Source organism: Mixophyes fleayi, chromosome 7 (genome assembly GCF_038048845.1).
Source record: "Mixophyes fleayi isolate aMixFle1 chromosome 7, aMixFle1.hap1, whole genome shotgun sequence".
NCBI lineage: Eukaryota > Metazoa > Chordata > Amphibia > Anura > Limnodynastidae > Mixophyes > Mixophyes fleayi.
In genome coordinates, this window is record NC_134408.1 from 5298621 (window position 1) to 5321481 (window position 22861).

The 22861-nt window shown below is 35.1% G+C and overlaps 1 protein-coding gene and 1 long non-coding RNA gene across 2 annotated transcripts; one reads left to right on the top strand and one right to left on the bottom strand.

Moving 5' to 3' along the window:
* Positions 1-5896: 5896 nt before the first annotated feature.
* LOC142097164 (uncharacterized) lies at positions 5897-10707 on the bottom strand. Its single transcript, XM_075178785.1, has 4 exons — positions 10317-10707; positions 10016-10139; positions 8168-8241; positions 5897-7340 (listed from the first exon to the last, which is right to left on the bottom strand). The coding sequence occupies exons 1-4, from the start codon at positions 10633-10635 to the stop codon at positions 6931-6933; spliced, it is 927 nt and encodes a 308-aa protein (XP_075034886.1). The 5' UTR covers positions 10636-10707; the 3' UTR covers positions 5897-6930.
* On the top strand, positions 7045-10827 carry LOC142097167 (uncharacterized). Its single transcript, XR_012678141.1, has 3 exons — positions 7045-7146; positions 8831-8914; positions 10483-10827. It is a non-coding gene; the product is annotated as an uncharacterized LOC142097167 (long non-coding RNA).
* Positions 10828-22861: the final 12034 nt, after the last annotated feature.

Genomic DNA, 22861 nt, shown 5'->3' on the forward strand with positions numbered 1-22861 from the left:
TACCGTATATAACACTTCAAAGTCTCAGAAACAATAAGTGTGTAATCTTCATATCCTGTCTAAACAGAAACCCACCTGCACCTTCCTATTCCTCTGCCACTTGCTATAAAACGTTAAACGTATTTATCTTGTTTATCTGCTCAAGTTCTCATTTAAAAGGTGACATTTTATATAACTAATCTCTATTTCTGTTGTCTGCTAGAATATTTTCACTTGTTACATAATTAAAGATTAAATGGCAAAAAATAAATACAATAAAAACTTATTGGCAATGGCTCTGTCTATATAGCACACAGTAACAAATTAGTATTTATGTTTTGGATACTTATGGATATTTCACACTAGCAAATTGATTTGTGAAAAACACTATAGCTACTCTCTCTAACATTTATAAAGAGAAGGTGATTCACATCCCATCCTAATGCAACTATTGTTTATTTAAAAGAGTAAAGTGTGACATTTAATCTTAGGGTGGTAACAGAAACATAGAGGGCCTGAATCATTAAGGATCTTAACTTGAGAAACTTCTTATTTCAGTCTCCTGGACAAAACCATGTTACAATGCAAGGGGTGTAAATTAGTATTCTGTTTTGCACATAAGTTAAATACTGACTGTTTTTTCATGTAACACACAAATACTTGATAGCTTATTTGTACACTGAAATTTAAAGTTGATATTTGTGTCCTACATGAAAAAACAGTCAGTATTTAACTTATGTGCAAAACAGAATACTAATTTGCACCCCTTGCATTGTAACATGTTTTTGTCCAGGAGACTGAAATAAGAAGTTTCTCAAGTTAAGATCCTTAATGAATCAGGCCCATAGTCATTAATGAGCCTCAATGGCTCCTCAACAGGGCCGCCATTTCTAAAGAGAAGGTGATTTACTTCCCAATATAATGGGTCTGATTCATTAAAGAAAGTTAAGTAAAAAAATTAGTAAGTTTTCTTACCATAAGTAAGGGCTGGAAATAAGTTTATTATTTTGCACATAAGGAAAATATTGACTGTTTTTTCATGTAGCACACAAATACTTGATAGTTTATTTGTACATTGAAATTTAAAGCTGATCTAGGACATGCTCTACCCCAGCTCACATTTGTCTGGAGAGAAATAGTTAGAGCTAGAAGAGACTTTTAGCGGTTTAATTAGTGAGGTAATCGGGGTCCAAAAGATCATTTTGATATAAAAGACATGTGTGGTATACAAGGGAGTTGATGTGGGGTGTGAGGAACAGATTCAAATTAAATCTATACCCAAGATGATGGTTTGAGACTGATGGTGGACTGTTCACACAAATTGATTTCATCTTATTGGTGTTAATGTAAGGAGGGGAGACATAAAAGGACATTTAGTGAAAAATGAGTGCAAAATACACATTGTAAAGTAATGTACCTACTTTTACACAAGTGTTCCTTGATGATGGCCTAGAGAAGCAGCAGAAGTTTACACTGACAGAGTTGAGGAGCTAATAGACTGTGTGAACCTAGGTTTGCAGCCCTGTACAAAAAACATCATTTTGTGGAGTTTGATAATTAAAATGAGGTAAAATGGTGGAGAAGCTGCATTTTAGGGGCATTCCTTTCTCTGTGAGGAGACGCACAGTGGCGGAGGCTGGATCTTGTACTGTACACCTTCCCGTTACACATCTACAGAGAGGCACATAACTAGGCGCACTTTGCCAAATGGAAAATAAAGTTTTAAGAACACAAAATTGACGCATGTAATAATGACAGTCCTGATGTTCTGTCTCGTCATTCATTTAAGCCACGAATGAGACAAAACTAAGCAGGGTTTTAAGACAAATTTGGAAATCTAAATGAAATAACAGGGTAGGATGGGGGTTGGATTTCGCAGGTTATATTTTTATTTCCACCTGGCACACTTTTCTGGAAAAACCATGAATCTTCAAATCTAGGTGCGTTTGGATTTTACAGGGATATTTAAAAACATTATGAAATGGTAATGCACCTTTAAATGTGTTTATTATACAAGCAGGGGGCATTGTAGTATGCAGAGTTTGTGCAAATTAAAATGATATTCTGTTATGTCAGTTATATATATATATATATATATATAAATTATATATATATATATATATATATATATATATATATATATATATATATATATATTTATTTATTACCATATAACACTATAAAATGTCAGGAACAATGTGTAGATAATCTTCATATCCTGTGTGACCACAAAAACCCATACGCACCTGCCAATTCCTGTCATATGCTATTAAACCTTAACAGTGTTTATCTTGCTTATCTGACCATTTCTTACATAAAAAGTGACTATATATATATATTTATATGCTCTATTTCTATTGTCTGCTAGAATATATTCACTTGTCATTTAGCTTAAATAACAAAAAAAATAAAAAATAAAAAACTTCAATGGCCGCGTCTATTTAGCACAGAGTGACAAATTAGTTTTTGTGGTTTGGAACTTATGAATATTTCACACTAGCAAATTGATTTTATGAAACTATATAAAACACTACAGATACTCTGTGTAACATTTCTAAAGAGAATGTGATTTACTTCCCAACATAATGAGTCTGATTCATTAAAGAAAGTTAAGTAAAAAATTGAGTAAGTTTTCTTACTCAAGTTTTTTGGACAAAACCATGTTACAATGCAAGGGGTGGAAATAAGTTTATTATTTTGCACATAAGGAAAATACTGGCTTTTTTTTTCACGTAGCACGGAAATACTTGATAGCTTATTTGTACAATGAAATTTAAAGCTGATCTAGGACATGCTCTACCCCAGCAATAAATCTGTCTTCACATTGTAAATTTACCTCCCCCTCCAATGCAACATGGTTTTTCCTTACCTACCTACGTTTGCTTAACTTTCCTTAATGAATCAGGTCCAATGTGACTATTGTTTAGGTAAAAGAGTAAACTGTGATATCTAATCTTAGGGTGGTAACAGGAATATAGACAATTGATGGCCGGTAGAAACATATGGTCCACATACTGTTCATTTTATTTATTACGTGCTTATTCTCAGGATCAGATCTTTATTCACATCAAGCAAGTTTGAGCTATTGTTTTCCTCCCATCTTGTCTCCTAGGAGTTTGGTTTTAGCAGCTTTTTCAGTAAAATAATATTTATTTGAACATTTGGCCTCACTTAGAGTTGAGAAGAAATTGCAGCCAAACCGTGTAATTTACGTATAAATTGTTGGCTGCAAAATTGTCAAAATTGTGCTCTTACTTTATTATTTTGAGTTGTACACGTGCGTTTTAGTGGAAATACATAACAACATTTTAATCCTGTTTCTGCACATATCTTAGTTTAATTAGTTTAGAATCTGAACATTGAAATTTAGATGTAATTGCTAGAGCTTTATATTCTACATGTGTTATTTATCCAGTGACATGTCCCTTTCTGAAATAATGAACACATGCAAATATGTATCAAGAAATTTTTAAAAGCTGCAATAATTTCTCCTCTATCTGAAATCAATTTGTATATTTAAACAGCCATGAATAAAGAATGGAACCAAAACATCCTCCAAGAGCAACTTCTCCCAACCATCCAAGAACAGTTTGGTGATGAACAATGTCTTTTCCAGCATGATGGAGCACCTTGCCATAAGGCAAAAGTGATGACTAAGTGGCTCAGGGATCAAAACATCAAAATTTTGGGTCCATGGCCAGGAAACTCCCCAGACCTTAATCCCATTGAGAACTTGTGGTCAATCCTCAAGAGGCAGGAGGACAAACAGAAACCCACAAATTCTGACAAACTACAAGCATTGATTAGGCAAGAATGCGCGGCCATCAGTCAGTATGTGGCACAGAACTTGAGTGACAGCATGCCAGGGCGAATTGTAGAGGTCTTCAAAAAGAAGGGTCAACACTGCAAACATTGACTCTTTGCATAAAGTTAATGTAATTGTCATTAAAAGCCTTTGACACTTATGAAATGCTTGTAATTTTACTTCAGTATACCATAGCAACATCTGACAAAAAGGGCTAAAAACACTGAAGCAGCAAAGTTTGTAAAAACCAATACTTGTGTCATTCTCAAATCTTTTGGCCACGACTGAGATTAAACCAATCAGGAATTTAAGACAAAGATGAAAATCTAGATGAAAAAATAAGGTGGCTCCAAAATAGTAGGATGAAGGTTGGATTTTATGGGATATTTTTTTTATTGCTATACAGCGCATTTATCTAGAGAATCCACCAACTTTCAAATCATTTGGCTGTTTCCAAACATTGTGATGTGGAAATGTACCTTTAAATGTGTTTATTATACAAGCAGATGCATTGCAGTCTGCAGTTTTCTTGCACCCTTAGATTGGGTGCATAATCTTTATATCCTGTTTAATGTGACCACAAAAACCCCATCCGCACCTCCCAGTTCCTGTGTCATATGCTATTAAACCTTAAACATATTTATCTTTTTTATCTGCTCAAGTTGTTTTTTTATTTTATTTTGTTTTTCTATTTCTATTGTCTGCTAGAATACATTCACTTGTCACATAGCTTAAATAACAATAAAATGAAAACATATACCAATTGTCTGTTTAGCACAAAACAACAACAAATGAGTTTTTGTGTTTTGGAACTTATAGATATATCGCACTAGCAAATTGATTTTATGAAATTATATAAAACACTACAAATACTCTTTATAACATTTCTAAAGAGAAGGAAATTTGCATCCCAACCTAGTGTGACTATTGTTAATGTAAAAAAGGACTGGCCGCAGAAGATGTAGGGGCACTAACAGCGAGGGATATATTGAGATTTGGTCCCAGCCTGTTCATCATGGAGCTGAATCACTGAAGAAATTTAGGCCAGAAAAAGTGTCCCCCCTAGGAAAAAATAGCCCAATGATGAAAACACTGAGGCTTTACCATTTTTTTTATAAGAGCATGGACTCACAGCTGTTTTAGATCTTCATTTTTAATAACAGGTTTTAAAATATGCGACTATTAAAAGGGAAAAGTTGCACAATTCTTAAATTCCCAACTCGATTTCCATTGAGATAACGAAATGGAAATATTTTGGGACTTGTTCATGTGTGCCCTACATAGAAGTGGACCTGTGCAGTCTATGTTCTTCTACGAGTAACAGGGTAATTATTCCCTCCACTCACTGAATGCACACGGCTAGTATATGTGAGAAAGAAAAGTAAAAGTAGAATTTTCTCAACTCAGAGAAATTACAGTTAAAGATATTCGAGAAAGATTCTAGCTGGAATCTTAGGCAAGTGTCTTGGTCATACCAGAAATGATGGGCCTGAGTTTGATAAACACAGCAAAGCTCAGTTCACTAAGATACATGAAATAGGGCTGTGATTCCTTATTGGGTGGTTCACACACAGAGATAGAGATAGAATAAGAGTAACATGCATCTTTAGTCAATCACGAGGTTCTCCAGGGGCAAGCAGATTTATAGTCCTAGACCTGGTCACTGCATAAGGTTCTATCAGCAACCACGGACTCCTCAAGTCAAGGTACGTGGAATCATCATAAAGGCATCACCTGGGGTATTACTTTTTATGCTCAATTAATACATTACATCTAATAAATATTACAAAATACAGAGTTCAAAGGAGCAAAGTATGCAACAACATTTTTAATTATATGAACAAAAGGGAACAAATAAAATGTATTCAGGTTTAGCAACCACGTTACAAGGAAAGATGAGATCATTAAGGGCCTACCAGTCGAAAGCAGTAAGTTAAGGAACACAGGGAGAAGTCACTAATTCAAAATTCAAAGAGCATTTTTCTCTTACCTAGTGGTTCACCTGGATTTGTCTGAAAATGGTGCTCTGCACCGGTTGTCCTCTGCTCCAGCCAACTGTATGATACTCTTAACAATTGTTATTGTTATGGAAATATGAGACAATGAAGAATGTTGAAACATCAAATTTCCTTTATTTAGAAGCAAAGCATACATTAATTCCCCATTGACTTCAGATAGCTCTCTCTAATATCCATAAACAGGACTTTATATTTGTTTGCTTTACAAAACAATGATTATATATTTAATACAGAGCATCATGAAATTAGCAGGCACAGCAATTACAATTAAAATGAATGAAAAGAAAATAATGAGTGCAATAATTAATGAATTTATGTTATAATTTATATCACATTCACTAATGATTATTGGTGGAACATCCCTCCCAACAATGCTGTACAAGGTCTTCTGTTCATTTCAACAACTCAGGAGATTGGAAATCCAAACAACAATGCATTAGAAATGACCACAGAACTGATTGCAGCTCTGCTTCACACTGTTGTCATTACAGACAGAATGCAAAGTGTAGTAACATAATAAGGTAAGTGCCCCAAACTTCAAGGAGCCCTGGCATGGAATCTCTACTGGTCTTCTATTTAGATAGAATATATAGATAGAATATTTAGATAGAATTTTTGTGAAAATATCCTTCATTTTTCCCAATATAATGCTCTTAAATTATGGAGATTCTGTGCTTATCTACACAAACATGACATCACCATACACAGGTGCCACCTTTGTGTGCACAATCAGGTGCAGCTGGCTTTTGTGATACACTACTCTATCTGTGTACTCACCAAATACTGTCTAACCCAATATGTGTCTATATATTTTAATTTCTAGAGACTTGATTACAAAGGAGTCATCATGCTCATCTGACAAATAGACTCAATGGGTTCAGCAGGGCAAAACTTACCAAAAATACTTTCTTCTTTGGAAATAGGTACAAGAACAAGCTTAGGATATTTGCTCATGCTACAGACAAGCAAGATGGGGAAAACTAACAACTGTTTTGGAAAACCCATCCATCAATAATCAGATAATCTATCTAATAAATGATGATATTGAGATGGTTGGATACAATTTGTAACATCTGATATTAAATCCTTTTACATGCATTGGTTGCAAAATAAGCCTAAACCTGAATTCTAATGTAAGAGGCAACCTCCACCTCCACCTCCACCTCCACCTCCACCTCCACCTCCACCTCCACCTGTATTCTGAACCTGATTTGCTCTTAATCTCCTTTTAAGACCTTCCATCTCCTCATTTTTCTTTTTCAAATCTCTCTCGTATACATATTGAAGAACAAACTTCTTCCGTTTCTGCCTTAACTCCTCTGGTTTGCTAAATCGATCCACACGGTATGTAATATCTCTAATCACTTCAATGAAAAACTTTAGAATATTCTCGTGTTTTCCTCTCGTCTTTACGTGATCTTCTGGGGTGAAATTTTCAACAGGAAAAATCCTGTCCATACCCATGTTCTCAAACTTGGTCTTAACATCACTGAAATTTGAGTGTGTCCTATGGGTAAGGACGACCATTGGACATATTTCTGCAGAGACACCAAAAAGCATAAGTGTTACTGTTTACATACATTATATATACTGACCATTCAGCAGTAGTCATTCAAATACTATAATTTTACAGTATATTATATATTTTGCTTCTGAAGTACTTACTACTGCAATGAATGCTGAGGAGCAGCAACTTTACGTGTAACCCATTCCCTCTTCCTGCCTTCACTTTAAGTTAAGAAAAGTCAAGAGAAAGGAGAGGAAGGCTGGACAAAATACTTTTAAACACAAACTTCTTCCCCACTGCCAGCCAATAAGGAAGGGAGTGTTTAATATAATTTCCTTGGCAATCGTTACTCAGTGCGAAGGTGCCACAGGTAAAATAAGAACCCTGAAGGAGTGACTTTAGATCACCCATTCAGTGTTTTAAGTGTCCCTTTATACTTGGCAAATGTCTTGGTTTGCTATGTGGTAGCACCACCCTGCAAGGAATCAATTCGAACTGGTATGTTATCTGAGAGGGGTTGCAGTTTTTACAGTATTTGAAGGTGCTCGGATTTCCTACCATATTAGATTCATTGGATTCTGTCTAATTTGGCTCTGGTGTGCCTTTGGTAGGTAATTTAGATTGCAAGCTTTGGTGCACAATGATGACAATATATAAAGAATAATAAAGTTTCTAGTGAAGGAGAGTGAGCCATTTAGCCTCTTTAGCCACAATAGTACTCTTTTTACTCTTAAAAGTGTGTATAAAACATAGGTTGTATCTACAACATATATAGTACAGTAAGTTTTCTATGCGTCTGTATATTTCACTTTCAGTTTGATCTGAACATTAAACTTCATAGACTAAATCACTGCTTACCTGTCAGTGTTTTTATGTTCATTAGTAATTCCTTTAATTCTTCTACTTCTGGGTCAGAGATTCCTTTCTTCACGCTAGAAGAAAGTCACACAATACACAATTCCTTCATTACAATGATAACATGAAGAACGCCAGTTAGTAGAGGTTATCTTAAAAAAAAATACTGAAACTCAAACAAGATGAAAACATTAAAAATGCTGCCTGGACCATTTATTTCAGGTGTCAGGAATAATCCTCACTATGAACACATGAAAAAATTGTAAACAAAATATTATGCTCTCTGTATAATTTAACAAAAAAATAACTTTTATTTAATAGATCAATTGCATTGCACTCACCTAATTAGCACATTTACTAACACATTTCTGACAGTAATTTTAAATTCACCAGTAAAATCAGACTCTAAACAGTGTACGGATTCATACCACTAAGAAACACCACTTTCCTGAGGAAGAAGATGGGTTGTCTATGAAACACATAGAAGTAGCTGTCATGAAAGATATTTTCAATTTCCTTTTACAAGAGGCTACTGGGTTTATCCTGAGGACATACTAATAATCCAGAGTTACCAATATCTTCTGATTAGCTTTGTGAGTAGATTTGTATGTGGTACATACCATGTATTCAGAAAATACTGCAAAATGAATTTCTTATTTTTTTCAGAATAAATAAATTTAATTGATATATGGCACTGGTGGATGTGGTACCCTAATACAGTGTTCAAGGCAATCCAGGTTCGTCAGTAGGGTGAGTTTATTACAAGCAATGTATTTACTCACTTTAGTCATACAGAGTACACTATATTCATGTTTTTATTTTTCCTTTCACCTCTTGGAACCATATACAATATTTGAAACATTTATTTAAAGCTTCACTACACCTTTAATTAACTGAATCCATTAAAATTGTTATGTTTTTCAATAATACAGAGAACATAATATGTCATTTAAATATTTTTACATGATTTCATACTGACAGTTGCTCATTTCACATGGAATAAACGAAGTTTCACAATCTTTTAGGCTCTATCCTTATTAAGGAAAATCAAGCATTTCGGATATTTGTTAAACGCTTTCCTGCATATTTAAATAGGAGAGTGCAATATTACTTTCATAATGTATTATAATAATAATTTATTTTAAATAGAGATCATTCACCATCCCCCCCACACACACATATTTAGAATATAGCGTGATGATCTTACAGTATAAGCTCTCACCTGTTCAAGTTGAATGCAAGTGGCGCTTTCACTTTATTATAACATTGATATAGTGAGACTATATTTATTTATTTATTTGTTTATGGCCCCTCTCTGCCAGAGTGCTATATGATCAACAATTGCTTTTATGCGATTATATAATTATGTAGCATTTTTATGCCTTGTTTAATTGCTTTTAAAAATAAGTGAAAACTAGACTAACATAGAAGTAGTATTAGCAGCACGTAAAGAACAATAATTCACGAGTCTATTTTTGAAACAAATGAGCTTCTAGTATGTAATTGTAGCTCTTGATGACTGATTATATGCATATATCTATATCTATTCATCTATCCATATCTATTTATCTATCTCTCTCCCTCTCTACATATATATATATATATATATATATATATATATATATATATATATATATATATATATATTTATATATATATATATATATATATATATATATATATATATATATAGATATATGTACTATTAGTCCAATATATATGGTGAATTAATAAGTATGACTTGATATATTTTTTTAGTTCTTTGGGAATGTTATTTACTGTATGACAATATATTAGATTGGATCAGCACTTGTAGCTTACATTTTTTTACATGAAATACCAAATTCTTACCTGTACACAAATATCGGGTAGACGAAGTCAGATGCGTTTACTATGTTTTCTGACTCTACAATTCTCTCCACAAGTCCAAAATCTTTATTCCACTCAACTGCGCCATCAAGTGGTAACAGATTGCCTGGGAGACATATATTATTAGATTCAATATATATGTATAAATATTTGTATTCAGTATCTTAGAGCATTGTGATATTAATAAACATCGATAAAACAACATCAGAGAACCAGGTTGGTTCTAAAAATAGTTTGATTATAAATGAATACATTTGCAGTACAAATACTACTGTACAATTACCTAACTGTCCATAAATTTCTCCTAATTCATAGCTGTTCATGACGGAGCAGCCTCGGTTGTCCACTAGAGTAAGTGTCTCCGTCAGTGGATATGTGATTCTCGCAGTGGTGTTACCTCCATCTGTTCTTCTCACATCTGCATACGTCTTATACTCTTCATCTTCTAGGACACATTTGCAGGAGTTGATGAACGATGACTTTCCATGACCTAAAAAGCCAAAAAGTTGGAGGAGAATGCGGTTAAAACCCTGGTTCCCTTTGGCACAATCATCTAGACTGAATTTATTGATATATTCAGTCATTTCAGGAATTGTCTCCATGTCAGATCACTGTATGTTGTGCTGATTGTAGTCTCTTCAGTGCTCACAGATAATGAGAAGGTGGAGAACAGCTGCCGTCCATTTATAGACTTCAATAGAACCAAAAATGAAACCGATTCTTTTGTCTGTGTTTTTAAAATATGGCTCATTTACAATAAACGAAGAGTAAAAACAGGAATGATTAAAATAATAGATAGGTACCCACTTTATTTATGTGTCTATGTTTGTGTGTGTGTGTGTGTGTGTATCTTCTCATGTTTATGCATGTGTCTTTCTGTGTGTGTATGCATGTGCCTGCGTATGACACACATGATTTAAGGTGAATATTTAATCATAATAGCACCTAACATACAGATTCTCCTATTACTCAGCAGCCTAAATACAAGCATCAAGACTGTCACAGCACTCCCTGAATTAACATTAAGAGATATATAACTAAGGGAGAAAAAAGTGCCGACATTAACAGTCATATGTATTGAAGGGGTACTATATCGATATATCAGCTATAATTTACTCAAACATAGAGGAATGCATTAATAGAAAATACTCCAAATTAAACCTGAGGCTCCTCTTATAAACTACCATTCCGAGATTCAGGATATTGCCTTTTTGAATTATATATGTAACATATTCTAGCTGAAATTATAATAATTGTGCACTAGTAAAAGTTTTACAATAAATCACAGCAGGTAAATATAAACATATATATATATATATATATATATATATATATATATATATATATATATATGCAATGTTCATGTAACTTATAGTACATAGGCAGGGCAGCTACAACACTAAAAATAATGTTCAGTGAATAGATACTGAATACAATTTTAAAAATGGGGGAACAGTGTGTCAAAACATTTTGTCAGAAATTCAACAGAGTTTTCCATATTAGAGGTGGCATTAGTCCAGAAGACCATTTGTTTTGGAGACATATATAGCTGCCTCTGCTCTAGGCAGGCGTTATGGAGGCAAATACTACAGTTATTACATTCTGACGGCCTCAATGAAGCAATTGAATTTATTACTTTTATGTGAACAATACAAATTTATCAATCATGATGTGCTTTATAGAAGTGTTTTATTGTGCTTTGGATTACAGATCCATAGTGGCATACAGGGCTAACTCTTATTAATACCAGTGCAGGGTGTGTATTTATTGTTATTTGAATTATTGTTTCCGGATTCCGCATTACAATATAAGTCTGTAATATACTAATAACAGACAGTTCTGGTTGAGTTTTAGGATGTATTACATGGAAGAGCAGTCACAGCGGCATACTACAATGTAAACTCTCACAGGCAGGTTCCTCTCTACCTATTGTCACATGTCAGTCTACTCTCCGTCTTCCTCATATGTCCTTGTTATGTCATTTGCTACATTTTGTGGGAGTCCCCACAGGTTTACTCACACTCATCTGTGCTACTTAAGTATTACTGCTTCATGTACTTTGCTTAGTGTATGTATTATCTGTTTTTGTTCGATTATCTGACGCTACCGAATCTGTGGCTCCTTATAAATAAAATAGTAATAATAATAATAATAATAATAATAATAATAATAATAAGCCTGATTCATTAAGGAAGTTAAGCAAGAAATTGAGTAAGTTTTCTTAAGTTTTCCAGACAAAATGTTGCAATACAAGGAATGCAAATTAGTTTATTATTTTGCACATAAGGAAAATACTGTCTGTTTTTTCATGTAGCACATAAATATTTGATAGCTTATTTGTACACTGAAATTTAAAGTTTATCTAGGAAAAAAAGCCAGTATTTTCCTTAGGTGCAAAATAATAAACAAATATGCACCCCTTGCATTGTAACATGGTTTTGTCCAGGAGAAAACTTAAGTAAAATAGATGAGTATTTTCATTAATGAATCAGGCCCAATATTATTAGGCAGTAGGTTAGATCATTTAGGAACAGTCACTATAGTTACTGCAATAGCTGTGTACTCTGCATTCTTTGAAAAAGTACTCACAGACAAAACATGTCAGCAGTCGCAGTTTTATGCAGCCAGGATGTGGCATAAGAATTTCACATTAAAATTTACCACAGCGAGCACTTCTGCAAGCCGTCTAATTGGTATCAACACACCCTGGATTACTATTATATTATCATAGATTTATGAGCTGCCATAGTGCTCTCCAGCACCGTATAGTACATAAAACAGGGAAAGACAAGTAAGATCATATAAATGCAACCATAAAAGAAAATATTACAGAGATTTCATTATAAGTGAAAGAGGGCACAGCTTAAACAAGAGTAGGGAGTATGTCTTAGAGTGGAGACTGGGACACTTGTGTGGGTGCATTAGTGTGAGTAGTATTGACAGGAATAGGGTAAGCTCCAATAAAGAGATGGGTTTTCAGAGAGCGTCTAAAAATTGAAGGTTGTTGAAAAGCCAGATTGGGCTAGGTATGGAATTCCATAAGTGGGGAGCAGTACGAGAGATGAGACAAAACTCAGGTCAGAGGTAGATCTAAGAGGGCGGGAGGGAGAATATTTTGATATGAGATTTGAGATATATGAAGGTGTGGCATTGTTGAGGGGTCTGTAGGTAAAGGTGTATAATTTGAATTGGAAATCTGGATGTGGGGTAGTGAGAAATGACCATCCAACGGCACCACATCTGCTATTCGCCAATCCCTTGGTTTTGAGTCTGATAATATTGAAACTATAAAAATTTTAATTAGCGGTCTAGCTATTTCTGAGTTTAAGAACCCTTGTGTGTATGCCATCTGGAACTGGAGATTTATTTATCTTAATATTCTTCAGTCACCTTTGGACTTCTTCCTTAGTCAGCCATGTATTAATTAATGGTACAGTTTCATTTTCATTTTTATGTGTTATTCCTACCATTTGTTCCCCTCTAGTAAATACTGAAGAAAAGAAAGTGTTTAATATCTTTGATTTTTCCTTAGCATCATTTATCAATTCACCCATCTCACTTCTTAGGGGTCCTATATTATCTTTTTTATGTTTTTGCCATTTATATACTTAAAAATCTTGTTGGGGTTTGTCTTACTTTCTTTTGCAACTTGTTTTTCATTTTCTAATTTAGCCAATCTAATTTCCTTTTTGCATGTTTTATTACATTCCTTGTACCTACAAAAGGACTCCTCAGACCCTTCAGTTTTAAACAATTTAAATGCACACTTCTTCCTTTGCATTTCCGCCCTTACCTTTTTATATAAAGTCCATATAAGTCCATAGGAATTAAGTTATACTATATATATATATATATATATATATATATATATATATATATATATATGTAATACAAAGACAGGCGGGGCGCCTCTAAGTGGAATATCAAGTATACAGAGTGGAAATGCATAATAATATGCGTACCGTGAGGTAAGCAGCAATGGGTCTCCAGGAAAAAATGGAGCAGTCTCTGCTGTACTTGTAGAGCATGGAGCATGCTCTGATAGTCAGTAGGCAGGAGCTGCATCATTTCTGTCTGTTCCTGGAGTCACTCTTGTGGAAAAAGACCTTCTCCACACAATCGTGTTTCACTGCCGCCCACCAGCTTTTCCCGCATATACTCCGCTGCCGCAATCCCGACACCTCTTACTTCAATATGAAAAGAGGAACCTTTTATGTGAGAGGAGTAGGCCTTACCAGCAAGCTGGGATTGCAAAGTCATTGATGTTGCATATGTCCTGAAGTACCTAGACGTGAGATCTACATGATTTTTGGTACGCAGATTTTGATTACATACTTGTTGCACTCATTGGGGTGTCCTGTATAAGATAATCTGAGACAACAATCTCAGACACTCCATAGGATTGTGGGGTATTTGGTGAACGGCCCTTACCAATTACATTTCAATGTTACACTATGTTTGCTCTTTCCATATTGTATGACTGATTGGTGGAGATTTGGAGGACTACAAGTACAGCAGAGACTGCTCCATTTTTTCCTGGAGACCCATTGCTGCTTACCTCACGGTACGCATATTATTACGCATTTCCACTCTGTATACTTGATATTCCACTTAGAGGCGCCCTGCCTGTCTTTGTATTACAGCATTGCATCCGTCCAGACCAACCATCTGGTTTCAGGCTACTGAGGCTGCCACTTGCAAAAGAGTCAAGTGATTCTTATGGATTTTATATGTGGGACTGATATTATATTACTGTGATTTAAAGTTGTCACGCTGTGGTGATTAGCGCCAGATATATCTTTTATTGTGATTATATATATATATATATATATATATATATATATACACACAAGTTAACCCGTGCATGATACTCATGCATTCTAGTCAAATCAAGCTACTTAAGGTGTTAAAAAGGTTCTTGTCATGCATTTGGGCCTAGCCCAGGCCTCCTCAGGGGAAGAGCGTTACTTCCCGACGCAAGCGCCCTTTTTTAATGTGGTTTTGTCCACATGTCACCACCTCATCATTTTTCTCCATCACCTCATCCTTCATCAAGCTACTTAAGGTGTTAAAAACTCCCCATGTCACCCCCGGCAACCACCAACCACTCCCAACTGTCACTTCTCCTTCAAGAAATATATAGGTCAGCGTATAACTCAGCCCAGCAGGTGGCGCTGCAGCTTGGGTTTTTTTTTTCCACACACGCCACTAGGCATTTATATAGTAGATATATATATTGGGTGTCAAACCAAAAAATATAACCTTTTTAAAACATTACTTCTATAGCTCACAAATCCAGGATTGTAATGTTTTACCTCAATGGCCTTAATTAAAGATTTTGGGAAGATCTTAGGTTTCTCCATGAACCTTGTTAAATAAGTAGCTTTCTCATTGTACATTATCTAAAAATCCATCAAACCTATACAATGTCTACATTACCAGGCAATGATGTTATGAGGAAACTGAAGAGTTGGAATCATCTACAGAGTCAATTCTGGTCAAATTGATTTCAATTCCTAAACTAAAATTCAAACAATATTCACTAGATGGCACTAAAATGTGTCTAAAAGAATTTAACCTACACCCAGCAGTTATAACAGCAGACTAGCACTTCAGACATAAAGTAACAGAACGAACAAAATAAACATTTGATCAGAAGTTCCAGTGAGGTATGCGGAAGCAGTGTTTTCATGATTTAAATGTATTTTTGCAGAGTAATTATTATTCATTGATGTTATATTTATGTGTAGTATCTTCATATTAAATTATATGCTTTTTATTTATTCACTGGTTTAGATTTTTTTTTAGTATAATCATTTTGGATTTTTTTTCCTTTAAAAGCTTATTCAGCTGTATTTTTTTAGGTACTTAGCTTGTTTTCTTTTGTGTTTATTTGTGTAGTTCTTTACAACTATTGTATATACACACACACACAGACATTATCCTCATTAATTCAGTGCTTTACACATTTATTTGGTAAACTCTCTGGCCTAGCATAAGCCTAAACAAGCTCCAACAAATAATATCCAATATGTGATAAAATCATGCTACCTTAATCTGATATCTAAGGGATTGCTACATGAACAAAAGTAATTTATGCACACAAAGTCCTAGAATCAATTACTACTACAACTGGTAACATTGTTTCGTGAACAAGAAATTACACAACATATCTAAGAGAATTCACTCTTCACGTTCATGATCGATAGACTGTAACATGATTCAAGACACAAATGCAAAGTATACAGCACTGTAATGTAATTTCTGAATTCCCGGGTGGCAGAGCAACTTCCTCTTAGCCTCATTGCATACATTAACATACCCTCAAGCAACCACCAAATATGAAATTGTACTCCCATTCAACCCCACACTCCTTCAAGCACTATACTACACTAGCAAGTTGACAGTGGTGTTCTATGATATGTATAGGAACAACACAGAAAATTCAGTTCTGGATTGGAACTATAGTTAGACCACTTTTCCTCTCTCTCCATAGATAAATTACTATTCTTTCTAACATATACCCTTGGAACAGTGATGGGCAACAGACAGCCCTTAGAGCCTTCATCTGATCTGCAAGCAGCACATTTGAGATCAGAGAAGGAGAAACTTGCAGTCTGCACCACACACTCAAAGGTTATAGGCATGCCAATGCGGCAGTTGAAGTGTTTACATTATTCTTACAAGTAGATTCTATGTACTAGGACCTGCTTCACTGATCCCGATCTAGGTTTTGGGATGTTGGGATGTTCCCTGCATCAGTCTCTCCATGTCATGCCAATTTACATTGGGAGAAATGTTTTACATTTGCTTTTCTCTTACTCCTTGTATGCAAATCTAGCTTAATAACTTATTGTGAGGATACCAGGTTTAATGTAACCTTCTGTACCGCACAGCTGGCCTACCCGGTACCTATCCAAGGTTCAACATCGCCCAGGCAAATATCCGAAAATAACACAAATAAGTTTATTGAACAAAATGGTAGCACAAAACAGCAACAACAGATGTAAATAATAACTTGCAACAAATATCACTACAGTCTGGCATAGACAACATACAGGGTATAATAAAAACACCTCCCCAGTATCCTTGTTACTTTCAGGCAGTGCCGTAACTAGACATTTTAGTGCCCTGGTCGAGACAGGGCACCGGCGCCCCCCAATCTAAGTGGGAGTAATATTGATGATGTGACTGCTGACAAAAGCAGCAGGATGAATTCTGAAGTGTTTTGGGCAATATTATCTGCTCATAATCAGTCAAATGCTTTAAAATTCATTGGACGGCGCTTCACAGTGCAGATGGACAATGACCAGAAGCATACTGCAAAAGCAACCAAAGAGTTTTTTAAGGCTAACAAGTGGAATGTTATGCAATGGCCAAGTCAATCACCTGACCTGAATCCGATTGAGCATGCATTTCACTTGATGAAGACAAAACTAAAGGGAAAATGCCCCAAGAACAAGCAGGAACTGAAGACATTTGCAGTAGAGGCCTGGCAGAGCATCACCAGGGATGAAACCCAGCGTCTGGTGATGTCTATGTGTTCTAGACGTCAGGCTGTAATTGATTTGCAACAAAGTTTTAAAAAGTAAAAGTTTGATGTAGGATTGTTTAGTTTGTTCCATTTTTTTTGGTCCCTTAAAAAGTGGGAGGCAAATATATAAACCGTTGTAATTCCTACACTGTTCACCTGATTTGGATGTAAATATCCTCAAATTAAAGCTGAAAGTCTGCAGGTAAAGCACATCTTGTTAGTTTCATTTCAAATCCGTTGTGGTGGTGTATAGAGCCCAAAATATGAGAATTGTGTCGATGTCCCAATATTTATGGACTTGACTGTATCTGTGAATGTCTGTGTACATAGAGTAGCACACCAATCCTCACCTGTACATGCTGATCATTCATATTAGATCCATGATTGTCCTGTATACATAGAGTAACAGAGCATTCTTCACCTGGAAATGCTGATTATTCATATGATCCATGTATCAATATCCATATGATGCCTTAGAGCAATGTTTCTCAACTCCAGTCCTCAGGACCCACTAACAGTGCAAGATTCCCAGGTGACCAGTGAAATAATTGTACCACGCCAGTAATGAACACACCTGTGCTCCAGCAAGGAGATATGGAAAACATGTACTGCTAGGGGGTCCTGAGGACTGGAGTTGAAAAACACTGCCTTAGAGCATCCTTCAGTAGATGCACTCTAATGGATGAACCTGCCTGGGTGATTTATTTGGCCTGATTCATTACATATTTGATGTAGTTGTTTGCTTTTCCACATGGGCTTAGCAGGTTTCTACCCTCCTCTACCCCCTCTGCACCCCATGCCCACTAGCTTTCACACATGCCCAAAAGCATTTCTCTCAAATGCCACACGATGTGCCCACCAGCTTCTCTCTCACAGGTCTCCCCCTACACACCTTCTTACAAATGGCCATCCACTTTTCTGACTACAAATTCCCACCAGCTTTTCTTTCATGCCATTCTATATGCCCACCAGCTTCTCTCGCATGCCACCACATAAACACACCAACTTAAACACACCACCTTATGTGCCAGATTTTCTCTCCTATGTCACCCCATACTTACCTGCTTCTCATACATGCCTATCAACTTTTCTCTAACATGCCGTTCCATATGTCCACAGGCTAATCTCACATGCCACCAACGTTTCTCTCATTTGCCACACCATATGCTCACCAGCTTTTCTATCACATGCAACCTCATAGGACACAAGCTTGTCTCTCACATTTCACCCCTTGCTTACCAGCTTTTCCCACATGCCCACCCACTTTTCTCACAGGTAACCTCACATAACTCCAGTATCTGAAGGCGAAATCTCCACACTCATCTCATCACCTCACCCTACAATCTGCCCCTTGAACCTATTCCCTCCCAAATTCTCTGCTCCCTCTCCCCCACTGCATACCCACCTCTATTTCACCTCTTCAAGTTGTCTCTCTCCACTGGCACATTTCCATCCTTCTATAAATATGCGTTCAACTCACTAATTGTAAACAAACCATCTCTCTATTCAGCCTCTCTCTAACTACCGCCCCTATGTCTCTCCTCCCCTATGCCTCCAAACTACTTGAGTGATTGGTGTACAACTGCCTGTATGAATTTCTCTCCTTTCACTCCATTTTCAACTCTCTGGAATCAGGCTTCCACCCCTAACATTACACTGAAACTGCTTTCAGAAAAGTGATCAATGATCTACTAGCTGCAAAGTCTAAGGGTAATTTATCCATACTCATTCTCTTGGACCTCTCTGCTGCTTTTGACATTGTTGATCACCCTCTTCTCCTACACACCCTTTACTTCATTGGTCTTCGTGACATAGTTCTTTACTGGTTCACTTCAAAATTTTCGAACTGCTCCTTTAGTGTTTCTACAGGATAATCATTAGAGAATATCCCCCTCGCAAGAAAATTTTTCTTTTGCTCTTATAATATTTTACACACAAGGGCAGTACAAAAATTTAGGTTGTTGCTATCAGGTGCTACTTCTAGTAGTAATATATAACAATATAATAAAAGAAAGACAAGCAGTACTACTTCCAACGAAGGCGCACTAAAGACGCAAATATTTAGTCCAATACTGGGAAATTATTCCATATCATTGAGGGGATTGTTGAAGATGGATAATACATAAACATAACTCATAAAACATTTTTTTTTTATTGATATGCATTAAAAATGAATTTAATAATTAAAAACTGAAATATTAAAATGTTGGAGTCTGGGACAGGTAGATGAGATGGGAGTACACATGAGAGTGTAGTGGTGGTAGAATCACCTATATTTATGTATCTCCCTATTCACGATAATCACAGTGAGAATCCCTAATTAACCATCAAACATGATCAAAAACTGCACAGATCATCTGAATGAATAAATATTTATATTGTGTTAATAACACAGATATCTAATGATGTATATAATTAATACAGATGAAGTTCCTGAATGTAAGTTCTGTTTCTATGTCCTTAAATGATGGTAAATATCTTTTCAGTATTGTAAAGATCAACAGAGTATTTGTGATACCAGTTTATTTCTGAAATCAGCTTGTTGTTATTATTATTTTTTATCTGTAAGAAATTATAGGAAGATCGTGTGGATGGTAAGTATGTTAGCTTATAATGATGTTTCTCATAGTGAGCAGAGAGAAATGTATGCGTGACCGCGCATACACATGTCCAGGGACACGATCGCTATCAAGGTAAGTATATCAGTTTCACAGATCCTCAATGAACAGTAGAAAAAGTTATATATCTATATCTGTATATTTTCAGGTGTGATCTGGGTTTAGTAATTATCAACCCCACATATACTAAATATTCCTTCTATTCTCACTTGAAAAGTGGCCGCATATAATTTTCCAGCTAGCTGGTCACCCTTTGTAAACTGTGTTATATAGGGTTATTATTCACTGACCAGCTATGGCAAAATGGATGCTTAGGAAAAATATATATGTCTCAAATTACTTTGTGTATATTCACATTATTTCATTGAGGCGCTATGATTAAAGAGTATTGAGCATATACATTTAGCATTCACCTCAGAGAACTGCTTGGTGCTATAAATAGCAGCTTTAGTATTATTATTGAGAACAAAATAAAGTTGTGTTCTGGTATTTCAAATAGCTACATTTATAATAATCTAGGATTCTGCTCACATGAGAGGGCTGTGTTGATGTGCATAGCTCAAGTCTGATTACGAAGAGCATTAACATACAAAGAAAAGGTATTTTTCAACTTCTGTTATATTGTATCAATTAATTGCATCTGTGGCAAGCTAGGGTTAATGCCATGTAAATTGCTAATGTTCTTTTCACATCATTTCATAGTTAAAGTATATTCAGCATATACATGTGACATTTGCCCAACAGATAAATAGCAGTTTCAATATTGTTGTTAAGAACAGAATGAGGTTTGTATCTAATATATTAGTACCATAACAAATGACTGTATTTGTGATAATCTAATCTGAGGTTCAGCTCCTGTAAAAGGGCTGTGCTGGTGAACCGCAGCTCTGGTCTAATTACTGGAAATATTCACAAATACAAAGACTGAGTTTATCAGCTACTATTGTTATATTATGTAAATTACTTATATCTATCTAGGATTAATGCCATGTAGAAAGAGTAAATCCTCTTAAACAGAATTCATATTATTGATCAAAAAGGGCTGTAATAGCCAACTACACTTAGAACTCCCTGACACAGACTCCTTCTAAAAACTACATATACACCTGACATACATTTCACTATTAGCTTCTACTAGGAGGCAACCCGTATGTAATTCGGGTTGGGTATTTAAACTAACATCCACCAATGAGCTTGATATAATTTGATTGACACATTTTTCAACCTATCAATTAAGATTTTTTTAATGTGTTTACTATAAGGTCACAGGAACAAATATATAAAAGTCTGTTTTTTGATAATTAATTATTCAAAAATTTTTGGGAGAGAGTCCAAACTTATAAACATCTAGATAAAGAGAATATATAAAGTATACATAATATGTAAGGTACATTTAGAATATGTATGTTGTTGATTATCTATAGATATCTACATAATGCTATCCCGAGATTGTCATCTGTACCTAGAAGTTATTGTTTAAATCACTATAAAATGCATCTAATGACATACCAGGATAGGTTCACCATATTAATTTAGATATCTATAGATAATCAACAACATACATATTCTAAATGTACCTTACATATTATGTGTACTTTATATATTCTCTTTATCTAGATGTTTATAAGTTTGGACTCTCTCCCAAAAAATTTTGAATAATTAATTATCAAAAAACAGTCTTTTATATATTTGTTCCTGTGACCTTATAGTAAACACATTTAAAAATCTCAATTGATAGGTTGAAAAATGTGTCAATCAAATTATATCGAGCTCATTGGTGGATATTAGTTTAAATACCCAACCCTAATTACATACGGGTTGCCTCCTAGTAGAAGCTAATAAATGTATGTGTATGTGTATGTGTATGTGTATGTGTATGTGTATGTGTATGTGTATGTGTATGTGTATGTGTATGTGTATGTGTATGTGTAGTTTTAGTGAGTCTGTTTCAGGGAGTTCTAAGTGTAGTTAGCTATTACAGCCCTTTTTGATCATTAATATAAATTCTGTTTAAGAGGAGTAGCTCTTTCTACATGGCATTAATCCTAGATTATCACAGATATAAGTAATTTACATAAAATAACAATAGTACCTGATAAACTCAGTCTTTGCATTCGTGAATGTTTCCAGTAATTAGACCAGAGCTGCGGTTCACCAGCACAGCCCTTTTACAGGAGCTGAACCTCAGATTAGATTATCACAAATGCAGTTTTTTGTTATGGTACTAATATATTAGATGCAAACCTCATTCTGTTCTTAACAACAATATTGAAACTGCTATTTATCTGTTGGGTGAATGTCACATGTGTATGCTCAATATACTTTAACTATGAAATGATGTGAAAAGAACATTAGCAATTTATATGGCATTAACCCTAGCTTACCACAGATACAATTAATTGATACAATATAACAACAGAAGTTGAAAAATACCTTTTCTTTGTATGTCAATGCTCTTAGCAGTCAGACTTGAGCTATGCACATCAACACAGCCCTCATGTGAGCAGAATCCTAGATTGTTATAAATGTAGCTATTTGAAATACTAGAACACAACTTTATTTTGTTCTCAATAATAATACTAAAGCTGCTATTTATAGAACCAAGCAGTTCTCTGAGGTGAATGCTAAATGAATATGATCAACACTCTTTAATCATAGCCTCTCAATGAAATAATG